Consider the following 15,486-nt stretch of genomic DNA (forward strand, 5'->3'; position numbering starts at 1 on the left):
CATTACATTCAATATCGTTAAAAGGCCAATATGCAAAACATATCAATACATTAACCTTGACATACGAACTAGTTACTGATCGAGTATTGGCTTTTAGATTTTTAAAGCGGTGCCTTTGGTGTGTTTAGACATAAAAATCGTACAATTAATGTGTAAAATATTTTTTGAATTATTATTAAAGAACTGCAAGTATGTATGGTTACTAAACAGAATTTAATTTATCTAGTCATCGTAGTTCAGCATATTTTTTTCTTTTTGTTATTTGTTCAACAAACGAAACGTTGTGAAAGATAACATTTTTGAACGAGTATAACAATTGCAATCACACCGCGTATCTCGTGTCAACAAATTATTGTGTGAATATTAAACACACTCGTATCTTATTCATCTCCATGACCCATTTGTTAATATTTTTCTACTGTCACCATATATAGATAGTTCAAACAATTTGTATGAGAGTGTAATTGAGACAGCCAAGTGGTCACGATCATACGGTATTATTCGTCACGCATTTACGAACCCTGCGGCTGTTTCATGAACTAGCCAAATTATCAACATAACGGTAACATGAAATGTGTGATTTTCTTTTAATTTTAATAGTTTTAACCTCGAACTTTTGACAGTTATATACGTATGTAACTTTACATAAGTGTTCTATGATAAAACGTAATGTATCACGTATCACCTCGATATTATGATTGTGATTATGATACCAAACTTGATGTATCGTTGACCATGAAACAGCGAGTACATAGAGGTGGAACTTTAAGTTACATGAGTGATATGCAAATCGAAACTTGATCAGTACTTTATCGATATTTTGTTTTCGCTAACAATAGTGTCGAAACGATAGGCGTGTCATTTGTTCTGTTTAATGTCTCTTCTCTTGGGTCAAGGCGAATGTATCGTGTATGGTTAAATGATAATTTGATAGCTACAAAAATATTTATACGAATCTTCACAGTGAAAGGAAACATGGAATTAAAAAACAATTATAAAGTGTTTTGACGTAGCAAATTAAATTTGATATGACATAAGTGGGACTTTCGAAATATTAATAAAAAATATTTTATGATTGCTAATCAGACGAGGTCAAGTGATAGATCTATAAAGGTGCATTAAATTATTCCGATCAATCGAACAAAAATGATAAATTAAGATATGTCATGTGACTCTTAGAGATGCTGATAACATTCAATTTGTTAATGATTAATGTAGCATGGTCTGCTACACCGTACTTGTTGATATGTCGATATTATTGTGACAAATATTAACGATGCTAGTAATTGCTTGTATATGATCGGGTTGGGTTCAAGGCGAAAATTACTGTAGCGATTGGGTATAGACAGTACTTTGGACCTAGTGACAAAAATAATAAGAATTACTATTCAATATAATAAAAAAAGGGAGCATCTGTTTCAAACTATATAGTATACATCATTAATTTTATAACTTTTCTCACTTTTTAGTATAAATTAACACCATGTCACATTTACACCTATGTCATCTCATTTGACAATAAGTCGTATGGTGATATCATTTAGGAAATTGCCTTATACGTTTTTTCGACTGATAGTTACGAGAAACGTAACGAAACGTGACATTACTTGGAAAACCCGATTTCAATCTTTGCCTGCAACACGTTTGATGAATAGAACACATAATTATTTTATATGATGGGATAATTATAATGATGCACTGTAATATTACCATCTTGTGATAATTATTTTGTAAATTCTGTTTGTTGTATTGTGGCTGCAAGCGCTACTGTTTAATGCAAGGGCTCGTGTTCAGTCCTTAAATCAGACAGGCTACTACTTATGAGGCTTTTTAATTTTGAAATAGGTAATTAGAAATAGCTTACAAACTTGACATATATTTTACTCCAGTTAAACAAACATATTGTGATCTCATCATAAAGTTACGATATAAAAAATATGGACAAAATATTATTTGACTACACGGTTAGTGCGGTAGCTGGGCTGCCATGCAACGTGTAACTTGTTCGATTCCCACGCGGAACAACACTTTGTGTGATCCACAAATAGTCGTTTTGTGTCTAGGTCTCATGTTGGTGAACTTGTATATTTGTAAACGCCCCCACATCACAGGAGAAAATCCTAGTGTGAGGCAACATTTTTTTAAGAAGAAGAAAAGAGGTGAAAATTATACTCTAATTTACCAAAGCAACAATGTGTGTACCCAAAGTACTCATAAAGAACTACCCATTAAAGGAGCAACACATGTACCTATAGACTTGTAGTTACATTATGGCAAACACAAACCCGTTGACAAGTTCACACATGACCTTTCAATGTAGTTGTCGTGGAGGTGCACCAGTCAACTAACTGGTTCAGCACTGATGGCTGAATATTACGCCATCCCTACGCCACGACTGGCCCGCCACACTCGTCTGTCAATCCCTGCATTAGCATGACAATAGAACAATAACACCTATGTATGTTTGTATGTTCGTAGTCGTGTGATGTGTGATCTTATAACTGAGATTTATTAATGCAATATAAATAACTGGTTTTTTGGATGTTGCGAAATATTTTAAATTTTGTTTTGTGTAGATGTCGTTTCATAATTGAGTGATAAAGGAGCTTTGAGCTTTTAATCTTCCTTGTCACTTTTCAAATACTAATATAGCTTGGGTTAAATTCTGGAAAATAAAGAGTCTTATGAAGCCTACGTTTCAAATATCTAAATTACCAAATAAATCTTTTGAAATTTCAACTAATTTTGATAAATTATAGCTGCTCTCTACCATTTTACTGGTTGCACTGCACAATTAGCACGATGGCTGGGCAACTGGCTGCTGTATTCACATATCATAACACTTTGTGTGGTCCACAGATTTTTGTTCCGAGTCTGAATGTCATGTTTATGTGAAATTGTATATTTGTAAACGCACCGTTCAGAGAAAATAACAGTGCGTTTAAAAAACATTCATAGAAAAAAAGATCTGTCTCCTTTATTTTATAATAGTAGCATGTACTTTTAATCACCTCATACAATACAAACATGTGTTCCCACAAGAATCCCGTTGACTGCTGTAGGTAACAATGTCAAAAGTCTTGACAACTTTATTGTAAAGAATTCAATACATACACATACATACATACAATATATTTATGTTATGATATGTTTATACAATGTAATGATTAATAGTGAGGACCGTTACTTATGTTCATAGACCTCGGATAAACATATAGGCTTAAGTAGGCTTTATTTTAATGTCAAGATGCTTTTCACAGTAAGTTACATTGTTAGTTTTTCAGTAGATACCATGTTATAAATAAATAAATAAATAAACCTTTATTTCAATTGGTGTGAACATGTCGATTATGCAGAATCATGTAAATGTTACTTTGAAATATCAAAACTAAATTGATTTAACAGTACCTACCTACTTAATGTGATCGCTATTTTAATTCATAGCACCTGACCTTTATGAAGAACTGCACTAAAGTTGAATTTACGACAGTTACAAAGATATTAACTCTTCGAAACATCATTTAATCACCCAATAACTATAAACCTCTTAACATAATCAATTTATTTACTAAACTCAGCCATTACTGTTGCATAATGCGATCCTTAACACTTTGACATACAGTGAGCAATTATGATAACACCATCCTGTTCATTTATACAACGTAATTTGGACCCTAACGCCTAAGACAAAGGATGTAAATTTGATTGTAAACGGTCTATTGACACGTGGGTGTCTGCATATTTGACACTTACATTATTGTTTATGGTGTGGAGTAAAGAGGTTTTGTTTTATGACGTTGTCTATGCTATTAAGGGCGGGTACTAATGGGTACCTTTATTTGGGATAAATATACATTGCAAAAGCTGTTAGTAATACGTTAACTCTGCCTAAGTATAGGGAACAAGGTTGTTCATAGGTACGAGTACTAAGTGAGTTTCGCGAGAACGGAACTTGCTTAAACTGAGAACTTTTTGACTACAAATCTGGTTTAAGCTTTAAACCAATCGATATATTCCCCATAAAAAAAGTAAACCTTACCCAATTTACCAACATTGAAAAACTTTTGACCTGAAACAAAACTTCTAAAGTTAAGTGAACATTGTTAGTAAATATTTGAACATACAACAGACGGACAAATTCGTGTATTTAGTTAATAGGCAATTAACGCCTCCTCCAATTAACTGTTGGCATTTGTGTCTCCAACAATGGATTTTGTTTACTCAGTTGTTCTATTGACTGAGTCAATAGTCGGACTTTTAGGGCGAGGTCACTACACTACCTACGTTGCGATGCGACGCAAAGATCTGCGGCGCACCGCAATTGAACAGCTTTGCGGTATTAGTATATATTTTTATAATAACTATTGAGGTATACTAAATTAACTAAATATCACGGTTTACTCACGTAAATTAATGGAGAAAAGCTCTACTAAAGCCTACTATGCACATGCTGCACACGCTTATTATGATGAAGAGTCTCTCGGTGACTCGAAAGTAGTAAAGCTTTTCTCCATTAACCGTATTTTAACGGTGTTTTTTAGTTAGTTTAAGTATACGCTACATCCCAAAGGATTTGCTAATCTTTTGGGTTAATGATAGTGGGTCGTAGATGTTTGAAGTGCGCTGAAGCATGCCAGTGTTGTGCTCTTGCCCTTAAAATTCGAGTCAACGACGGACACGATTTTTACGATGTACCTCGAATAGTGATGTTTACTAAATAGTTTTGCATCGATTTGTTTATTATACTGCACGCATCGACAATTGAATAACAATCGAGTAGCGGGTCGATTGAAGATCGAGTTTGTAAACAGTTTATTGTTAGGAATACGTTAGAAAACGGACTGTTGATCTTAGAACAATCTTGATTTTAATACCTACTACACAAGTTCGTCTTTACCTAATATTAACAAAATAAAACAAATATAAAATAAAACACTTATGTTTATTTTGCTAATGTTAATGAGTAACTTCTCTTTTTACTATCGAGAGCACAAACGAAAAATAATCAAACTGGAATTATAAAACCACATATTAAATTTTAAAGCTCATATATTCCTTAGAATGAAATTAGATATAAGCAATCTAGAAGTTTCCGAAAGCAACATTATTTTCGTTTTAGCTCCGCAATTCAATTTCTAGATCGAACGGTATTCTTAAACATCTGTACCGAATAAGGCATGTAACAAAAAATAAATCGACTCGGGTCCAACTACCAAACAGGCGGTGCCTTGAGGTTATTACTGATAGCAGCTAACGGTATACCTAACTATTCATAGAATGTACAGCAATTTATTTTTTTATCTACAAACCAGTATAACAAGACCTATGTATTTAATACTATTAGTTTCTATATATGTATGTACTTATATACTTGTTCAGGCCATTGAACTCTTGCATTTAATTAATGTTAGCACTAACTAACTATTTAATTAAATAACTTAATACGAATTCTAGAACTTATTTGAATACATTTTATTACGCATTTATAAATTTATTTCTAGCTTTTATGGGTACGCATTGTTAGTATTTATATTTTTAATCTTCATAAAGTACATAACACAAATATACTATGTTTGATGGTCATCAATAACAGAGGAACAAATGTCAGGAGACTTACTTGTAACCTATAAATAATAAAAGTTTTTGAACTGACATGGTCACTAGTAACATCATTAGAACTCAAAATGGGATATTTACCAAGTTTAGTTTTCGATATTTCGGCGCTGTTGCAAGATGAGTTCTAATTATATACATAATAATATCAAAAACATTGGCTAGTCCAACATAACATGCATCATGGTTCGAAACGAAAAGCAGGAGTAGGAACGGGGTGGTTTTTAGTCAGTAAGAGTCTGACACTCACTCTCGCCTCAAGACGAGAAAAGTCATTGTACGAATTTCCCGTCTTAAAAAAAGTGGCGTCCATATTATATTATTATTATGAAACACAGGTAGGTAAATAAGACCATGAACGTTAGTATATAACAGGAAACCATATTCAAACAATATTATATCTAAATATACTAAACCGTGTTAGTTTTTGCAACAATAACGGAATCAACAATTAGTCTGACCTTTGACTCAAGAATAATGACTCAAAATATAAATAACATATGCCAACTCCATAGTTTTTGTTCTAAAACAGAACAAAAAATGACATAGAGACATCTCAATTCAACTAATGAACTGACCAAACGTTGGCTTTAAAGCTTTTTTTCTGTTGATGATGAATCTAGATTGTTTAGTAATTAGGCTAGGCTAGGTTGAAAAATGGAGGATTTTCCATTTTATTAATCGCGGACTAAATGTGAAAATAATTGCAGCGAATCATCTGTTACACATGTGTGTGTGTGTGTGTGTGTGTGTGTGTGTGTGTGTGTGTGTGGGAAAATACAGAAACAAAACAATATTTCCGGATAGGTAACTTTAAATATACATTTAAAAACTTTTATTACAGTTTTAGTATAATTATCACACATGCAAGACTACTGCATAATCGGATTCTAAGTTAAAATTTTTATAATATATCTAGTTTTAACCGACCTCAAAAAAAGGTGGAACCGTATACCATATTTTGTCATGACAATAAAATCATTTTTAATGGTTATAAATAACTAGGACTATAGATAGATATTTTTCTTTGGACTATCCTACCTAAACTCTATAAAAAGACATATACCTACTTCCCAGAACATTTTAATGGTTTCACGTAACAATATGATAATCATGATTGATGACTGAAACCTTGAGACCGTACCATCATCACAGTCAAACAAACTGATATCTCCATTATCTCATGATATGTAATTGTTTACTGAAGTGAACAAAAAATAACTAAGTATAATATACTATGAACAAAAAATATTCAAATTATATGTATGTGCCGATTTATGGATATGATCGGTCATTTATGTGTGGAAAAAATCTTGAATTATATGCTACGATATAGCATATAAGCATTAGTGTTTTCCTATATAGGTATGTAATATACCTAGTCTATTGACAGACAGACTGACAGACAATTTAATTTGATGTTTCAAAAGTGCCTAACGGAGGATTAAAAATTGAAATAAATACTTTGACTTTGCAACAATGTGAAAAAAAATACATAATATTAGGCTCCCATCCTATATGCGCTCTGTAACTGAGATTTCTAAAATCACTTTTAAACTTTACTTACTTTAACGCTTTATATTAATTAATTGAGTATATAATATAAAGCCGTCTACATAATGATTAATAATTTTATTAATACACCTAATGCAATTGTAATTGTTCAACTCGTATTAAAACATAATAATTCTTACTACACGTATAATACGACTTCATTTTCAATAACAATTGCTTGTGGTTTTCCTATAAATCTGTCCTGAGCAAATTATTTCTAATAACAATATTTTAATGATCTATTTATTATCTAACACGTAACTAATTGTCATAATAAACACAAGTTTATTCAATAATAAATAATTTTAAGTATTTATTTTGCATAAACAACTTAATTAAATAGGTATTTATCCCTTACTAAGCCATGAACAATAATAATTAAAATACGTAATTATTATTTTTAAACGAACACCGTAACATTGCACCATAGAATATCTTTTACGCCCATAAAGTTAAAAGACAAGCAATAAATTTATGTTAAAATTATATACCTTTTTCAATGTCAAATTACCTACATACATGCATCACGTTTCACAACTGAATGAAGAAAGCTCAGAACCGCAACGTGTTTGTATATACATGTACCCATGTATATGTCAAAAAATATATATTTAAAGTCCACGAAAAATGCATTAACAAGCCAATGATTAACCGTTCACTTTACAACAAATTACTAGTTGGCAAACTTAATTACCATAGATGTTTAGTGATGTGATACGACACTTGTACTGGGTTCGTAAAACATTACAAAATATCCGGTCGGATTTAATATTAAAAGAGAGTTCAATGCTACAGCACGCTCGCTGCGACACGGTGCGTCGTAAAAACGTTCGCGTCACCGCGTCTCAGATTGTTTTACAACGACACCAGAATAAAATATTTGAACGTAGAATTCGTAAAATAAGTGACAGACATTACGTCAACGTCAGTGTAATGTCTTGTCGTTTTATTTTTTTCTTTCACATTCTTAGTTAATGGCGTATGATAATGGCATGTGAATTGTTAAATAATACAGATAATGTATTTGTGTATCTATTTTCTTAGTATTGTTGATAACAACAATTTTTGTAGTTCAATGTAAATATCGGCCAGTTTCATGTAAAGCTTACGACTACAGGCCACTTATTTCTTGCCTAATTTATGTGAAATATGCTCAGTTCTAACTTCGCAATAATGGAAGCTCACTGCTGCACTGCTATTGTTTCGAAACTGAAAGTGCTTACTATTGCGAGACATTTCTATAGCACGTCTAGTGTAGAAAACTACATGCAAAATTGAAGGTTTAACAAAGTACCAAGTACAACGTACCATCCATCCTTGAGCATTAATTTCCTTCTCGAAAAACTTTTCAATCGGAACGCCATGGAAACGCAATCAAAGTGTAAAATCGATTAGTTACGCGTAAATTTTGCGATTGGTAATGTTTCCGTCGCACATTAATCGAGCGCGCCGGCTATCATAGATCATTGATCGATACGCACCCGTAGATCACGGCGACCTTGACTTTGATTGGCGTTAACCAGTTCGAAGTTGATCGGAACACTTCGTGACTGTTCGTAGGTCATGAGACCGTTGCCGATCAAAATATTACGACAAAAACTATATTATTTTAACTAAATTAATGACTTTAATGGCTATTTTTAATGTTTAAATTGTAAATAAACAAATTAGATTTGTTATTAAAACGTTAAAAATACGAGCGGATATAAGTGCTTTATTATTTCGTCGATAATAATGACGTATGTTTGAGTTTCCTTCAAAAAAAATGTTCGAACATAAAGTAATGTCACGTTCAAAATATAAATTTCCTCAGTTGTTCAAATAAGTTACGATGACTGAACAAATTAATATGAAAAATGTGTAAAAATACATCGAATAATACTCGTGTTTTAATGGAAGAAATAAAATTCTCCATATAAGTCTTGTGACAGACTGCTTGGAGCCATGTTTCTGTGGTTGAGCAACCTGCCCTACGCCCATATTGTATTACATTACATATTAATTAAACATATATTATCATTGAACTGTTAATTTGCATTCTGTTCATACAAATACTATAACCCGTCTATCAATCATACGTTATTGTCAATATAGATGATTAAACTAATAAATTACACTTTTGGTAAGATTAAATCAACGGATACATTAATTATTATTGTAATTGCAAGTATATCTACTGAAATGTAATTATGTAGAGTATTTTGGTAAGGTTATCTCTTTAAAATTCAACTATGTATGACGAAAAGACGGACCGCCATGTTTGATTAGATTTGAAATTAGAATATTGTAATTCCTATCTTCAGGTTAGAAAAAGCTTTCATAACTTTTAGTAGTTAGCGCCTGTTTCACCACCTTCATATAAACGCCCGATAAACTTATGTGACAGATAGTGCATACAAATTAAATCTGATACATAGCGGCTATGCAGACATTGTGAAACAAGTCCTTAGTATACCTAAATTAGATATATGGCATTAAGTGTTATTTTTTTACAAGTTTCTAGCAATAAGTTAGAGTATTATAGCTCTTTCCTCATTAAATTACAAGTGTAATGTTGTTATACAGAGAAAAGACCCTTAAAATCGAATCACGGATAGTCGACCGTGACATTTTCCTTAAAATTTACGCAAGACAGACTTGAAAACTTGTATAAAATATCAAAAACACGAATTATTATTATCTAGAGCTGCGATTTCGACAGCGTTTTTAATGATTGTGTCTTTACAAGTTTTCGGACCGCCCTAAATCAAGCTGTCTGGGTCCTTAAATCGATAATTTATTCGAGTCACTTGTTCATTCATTGCTTTATATCGTTATTCATTCATATTTTTATTTACATGTAGTTGAGAGACCACCTCATTGATATCGTAATCGCAATCGTAGACAAGCAAGCAATTTTTCTACATCTCGAAATTCTTATAAGAATGTTCTTCCTTGAACATCAACATAGTACATAACATTTTGAAACACTCGTAAACATATGTTTACATACAATTAACCAAAGTTATATGCTGCATAGTGTGTAGTATAATAACTTATTTCGACTTGTATGGCTTCCGTGGTTACAATCTGGCCGAGATTTTCGCCTATTATTACAATTCCGTATATCTGCTCAATAAAAATTACCAATATGACGTAAGGTTATGCATTTCCGTGCCACCTGACATAGTTTTGAGTTTTGTTTGCCGATATATGGCGTGTTTGATGGATAGAACGATAACGCATATTGCATATAATGGAAATAAAATGAAACAATGTAATGGTATATTTAAGAATATTGCACTATGTTAGACATCTGAATTTCGGTATGTTGTAGTTTATAGTTTACCTGTTTTTATAAGCAATATAATGAAGGGCTTGTATAGAGAAATATTCAAATTTTGCTTTTGCTTTATAATTAACATAGTAATTTAATTTTATTATATAAATGATCCGCACCTTCTAGAAAAGGTTAATGATGGCAAATATTTAAATACATATAAATACTTTTCCTGTTGACCTAATTCAAGTTATTTGAAGACTGGATTAACCCAAACGTATCATAACACAAATCAATTTTCAAATAAAACCTTCTGCTGTCGTATCTCACTCACATCGCAAAAACAAGAAAAAGTATGACTCGAACATTGAACCTTAAACCTTATGCGACCCGTCGAACAATCAATCAATATTTTACGCTTCAACGGTATTCAAAAGCGAATTATACGTTTATCATGCGTCAGCTATGACGGGATCAACCCTGACTTTCCGCTAAATTCCTTTCGATGCCAGTGTCTTACCTTTTGTTATATAGGTGGCTTGTTATAAAGGAATATTATTAACAATGTTATTTAACAGGTGTGATCTTGACTTTCAAACACTTAACTGTTTATAAATACTTCTAACTGAGATCTAATCTGAATGCATCTACAGATTTTTTAATTTTTGATGACCTGGGGCACCTTCAGAATTCGCCTAGCTCTTTGGGGATAACAGACTAGGGAGTGTGGGATTATTACCTCACTAAAACCACCCGCCACCCTTTGCATCAGTTTAAAGGGCCTCCAGGTCACCACGCCTTCTTAGTAGACCTGCTCCGCTCAAAATTCATCGAAGCTAATAACATAGCAAGCGAAATGTTAGTGTTACTTTTAAATCTAAAGGTCTTTACGCTCAGCACAGAAATAGAACTGTCAGCAACATCGATTATAAATAAATCATAACAAAAATAACCGCAATTAAGAAATCAATTTCGTTTTGTAATCCAAAGAAATGCAACTATTTAATTGATGAGTGCGGCATTGGCATTATATACTCGTAGGAATATCGTAACACAGCGATCGAACGACTTCGAACAAATCCATCAAAAGCACGTGATACATCGAACAGATGAAGGTGAATGCACTTTCATTGAGAAATAAACAATATTTTTTTTTCAATAACCTTTGCGGTTATCTAGATAGACATAAGTTTTAATTATAAATTATTAGCTTTAGACATAGGTATAATCAAAGAGGTTTCAGCCTAACGAATGTTCGAAATTAATTTACTTTTAAACCGCTTCGGGCAGCTTTATTGGCCAGACGTAGGAGTGCAACACATATGATTGAATATGGTAATTTGTTGGTATTGAATGAGATGAATGGGCACAGGCTGGTTATTCAAGCTCCGTATTCAATTGGTAACTGGAAATACAGCCTTCATACGTAAAAGTTTCAAAGATCAATATGTTTGAGCTTTATTGAAACTTGATTTATTTAGTTTTTATATATCTTGTTGTGTGAGAGTGTGACATTAACAGACATTTACAAATTAATTGGGCATTTATTATAATGTTGTGTTTTAATTTCGAATTTATTACAAAAAATTTTTTGCGAAATAAAAATTTTTTTAAAGGGCAAAATCAAATAACTTATCCCGCCTCGGGGAAGGCGAGAGGGGAGTGTCAGACTCTTACTGACTAAAAATTGCTTCATTCTTGCTCCTGCTTTTCGAACCGAGAGGGAGTGTCAAACTCTTACTGATTAAAAATCACATTGTTCCTTCTCTTGCTTTTCAAGCCAGAGCCTCGGTAACCCGCAAGGCAGTCCGCAACTCTGAGTCGTGCGAAATAACACTTAGACTACTATGTAGTAAAAAATGCTACAAGAAAAATCACCCATAACTGTAAATATAAATAAAATAGGTACAAGATATAACTACAACAATAATAATTCTATTCATGAATTAAATGCTCCTATATTTAGCATCGGGTGCGGTGAGAGCGTTGTCGTTGACGTAACTACTCGCCTCGCTACTAGCTACTCGTGCAAGTAACCGCGCACTTGACACACAAACTTGCCGACTAGCAGCGATTGCTCGGAACTCTTCCTACCTTCACTAGACACGTGAATCCGGATTAAGTGCTCTTGGTAAATCTATGTGTTTACTGTTTCGATTTTAATGTGTTTGTTTTCTTAGCATTTTCCTTATAGTTTTTTCTTGGTTAGTTTTTATAGTTTTGACAGAAATTAGATCTATTTTCAACAATTGTATGTAGCGAATAGCAGCGCGACAGTCGCTGCGTCGTTTTTCACGAAATGTAGGCTCATGAGCAAAACACAATCATTAATTCTAAGTAGATCTGGTCTCACAGCATATCACAATTCGTTCCACAAAAATCCAGAACTGTTTATGCTCTAAATTAAAGAACATAATCATAACAATTGAATACAAACTGAAAAGAAAACATTAAACACCTGTTGCGTTTTAAAATGACAGTATGGACATGGACAAGTACAGTCTCGAACCATTAATTTCTAACACAGATGAAAATTAGATTACTAGAAACACACTTTACATTAATCATCAATCTTCTTCACATATCAGACAAAAAGCTTATGACAGTTCAAGTAGATAGATAGGAAGACAGACGTCAACCGACTTTCTCAAGCCAGTCCAGTCAATGGGCGTTGAGGCGAGTGATGCGAGTGTAATTACAATCGGACAGCAAGCTAGTACTGGAGGAAAGTTTACTCGTATAAAAGAACGCTCCTAATTCGAAGCCAGTGAAAGTAGCATTTAGCTACTGCGACACTTTCTCCGTGTAGAACATAATGTAAACGATCAATTTGTCAAAGTTTTGTTTTCTTATTGCATTTTCTGTTAATGGCTTGTATTCTATTCTATTGATTGATAATGGGAAACGTTTTTGAGGTGCTAACATTCACAGTTCAAAGACATTGTAGCTCTTCATCAAAGCTTTCGATATTGTAGGTTGAATGACTGAATTATTGAAACAGTGACACGGAAAATTGTCTTTTTGTTAATCATATTAATTTAGAAGAATCAAAATAAGTCGAACTGGAAAATTATCTAAAAAATACTTATGTTACCTTAAAATAGCATTCATACCTAACATCCAGTAGGTACTCATCAAAAATAAATTATCCAAACCGCAACACAAATCTAAGTCCCAACGTCCATGGTATATAAATAACAAAATTAAAATTGGCACACATAAGCACATGATGATAGACCACACTAAAGAACATATGCAATATATTCCAAGACTAGTCACGACGCCTTATCTCCCATCAGATTAAATCTGCAGTCCACATGAATTAAATTTCTTAATCGACTAAACATTAATAACTCGATCCTTAATCGCCTAGTTATAGAATCGACTCAGTGTCAGTTTAGTCACGATCGTTCTATCCCATGATATGTTTGTCCTGACGTGTATGTGAATCGATACAATCGATCATTAATCGCCTATCACTCGAAACGGATTGTCTATTGACAAACGGCTGGAGAATATACAATAGTAAATTCTAACTAGAAGCAGACACTTTAAACAATTTTAAACTTTTAAACAGAGACTTTAGAGTTGCTTTTTGAAATGTATGGTGTGAGTATCTCATAGGACGGTCGTAGAGGTGGCCTTATGGATGTTAGAGTATCGATTAACATGTAAATTAATATATATCGATTGTATTGTTTTTGGTGTTGGTATGTATTGTATTTTTCACAATGAATGATGGCAATCATCAATTGTCTATTTGGTGTCCATTTATTTTGCTTTAAATATATGTGAAGGTCGTTTGATAAAAGGATATTCGTGCGTGTAGTGAGACGTGTTAGATGCTTAGGATAACAGATGTACAAGACAAAACATTTAATTTTTAATTTATTACTACGATATCCAGCTATTGCTTGTGACTTGATAGAGTTCGCAGAATTATTTTTTTAAACAAACGTTGGCCAAATCTCAGATTTTTTCCAGTATTGTGGGTGCGTTTATTAACATACAAGTTCACATGCAAATGAAACCCAGACCCGAAACAACAATTTGTGCCCGTTCGTCGAACTCACCAAACGTTGCACGGAAGCCGGTAGCCGACGTTGAGAGCTCGCAGAATTATACTTTGCTAAGCATTTAAATATCTCTTTGAATTATATTTAAATATTAATAAAATTAAATAATATGTATTGTTAAAAGGGAATATTAAAGTCACACTAATTTGGACGTTCCGAATTGTTAACTTGCAAAAATATTTGAAACGAAATATTAATTATTGTGAACTCATAATAACACTATTTTTAATTATGAAATAACATTATATAACATTACATAATAAGTATAAATAATAATGAGATCATTCTGGCACCGATATTAATAATTTATTTAATAATACACAGGAAACATCACTCAAAAGCAGTCGAAATAAATAATCGTTTTATTGATTTAAATTTTATTAAATTATTAGCCCTTCAATAAACATTAATTAGGGTCTGGCTCGTAAAATCATTACGAGCAATCATCATGATTTACGATTTTGAGATTTATTGCTAGGCGATAGAGTCACAAATTATTGTTTGACTAATTTAAATTAGAAACAAAATGGTTGGACCGAAATGCTCAGCTCGTGACAGTCTACTGGACCAAGGGCCGTCTCAGTCTCCACAGACGAGGGCTAGCTTCATCTTCAGATTAATAGCAGAGAGAGTAGAGCCCTACTGCCCGGTCTCTATTCAATTTGTGTCGGTTCTTACGATGTTTACGGGAATCGTAGGACTTTCCATTTATTCTACATATTATAACCGATTTCAGAAAAAGGAGGTTTTCAGTTTGATGTATGTTTGTGCGCGATTATCTCGAGTTTGGCTGAATCGATTTGGATGCGGTTTTCAGCATAGTATTTTACATAGTTAGGTGAAGGTTTTAGCTATTTGCCATCAGACTTAAAAATGGAGGTTCTCACGATAAAATTTGAACGGTTCCCTTTTTAAAATAAAATTGTTATTAAATGATAAATGATAAATGATATTTATTTCTGTAAATAGGTCATAAAATAACAC

General features: G+C 32.7%; 2 protein-coding genes across 6 annotated transcripts in view; one reads left to right on the plus strand and one right to left on the minus strand.

Annotated features, from left to right (window-relative positions):
* LOC118263055 (aquaporin AQPAe.a) overlaps nt 1–15,486 on the plus strand; it is an 83,526-nt gene that overhangs the window by 45,272 nt on the left and 22,768 nt on the right. The gene's annotated exons all lie outside the window — the stretch shown is intronic.
* LOC118262946 (protein purity of essence) overlaps nt 6,710–15,486 on the minus strand; it is a 105,192-nt gene continuing 96,415 nt past the window's right edge. Inside the window, exon 87 of the mRNA XM_050697556.1 lies at nt 6,710–6,793. Coding sequence (XP_050553513.1) covers nt 6,725–6,793 — 69 coding nt within the window. The 3' untranslated portion in view covers nt 6,710–6,724. The remainder of the gene's footprint in view (nt 6,794–15,486) is intronic.

The sequence above is a fragment of the Spodoptera frugiperda genome, chromosome 12 (genome assembly GCF_023101765.2).
Source record: "Spodoptera frugiperda isolate SF20-4 chromosome 12, AGI-APGP_CSIRO_Sfru_2.0, whole genome shotgun sequence".
Taxonomy (NCBI): domain Eukaryota; kingdom Metazoa; phylum Arthropoda; class Insecta; order Lepidoptera; family Noctuidae; genus Spodoptera; species Spodoptera frugiperda.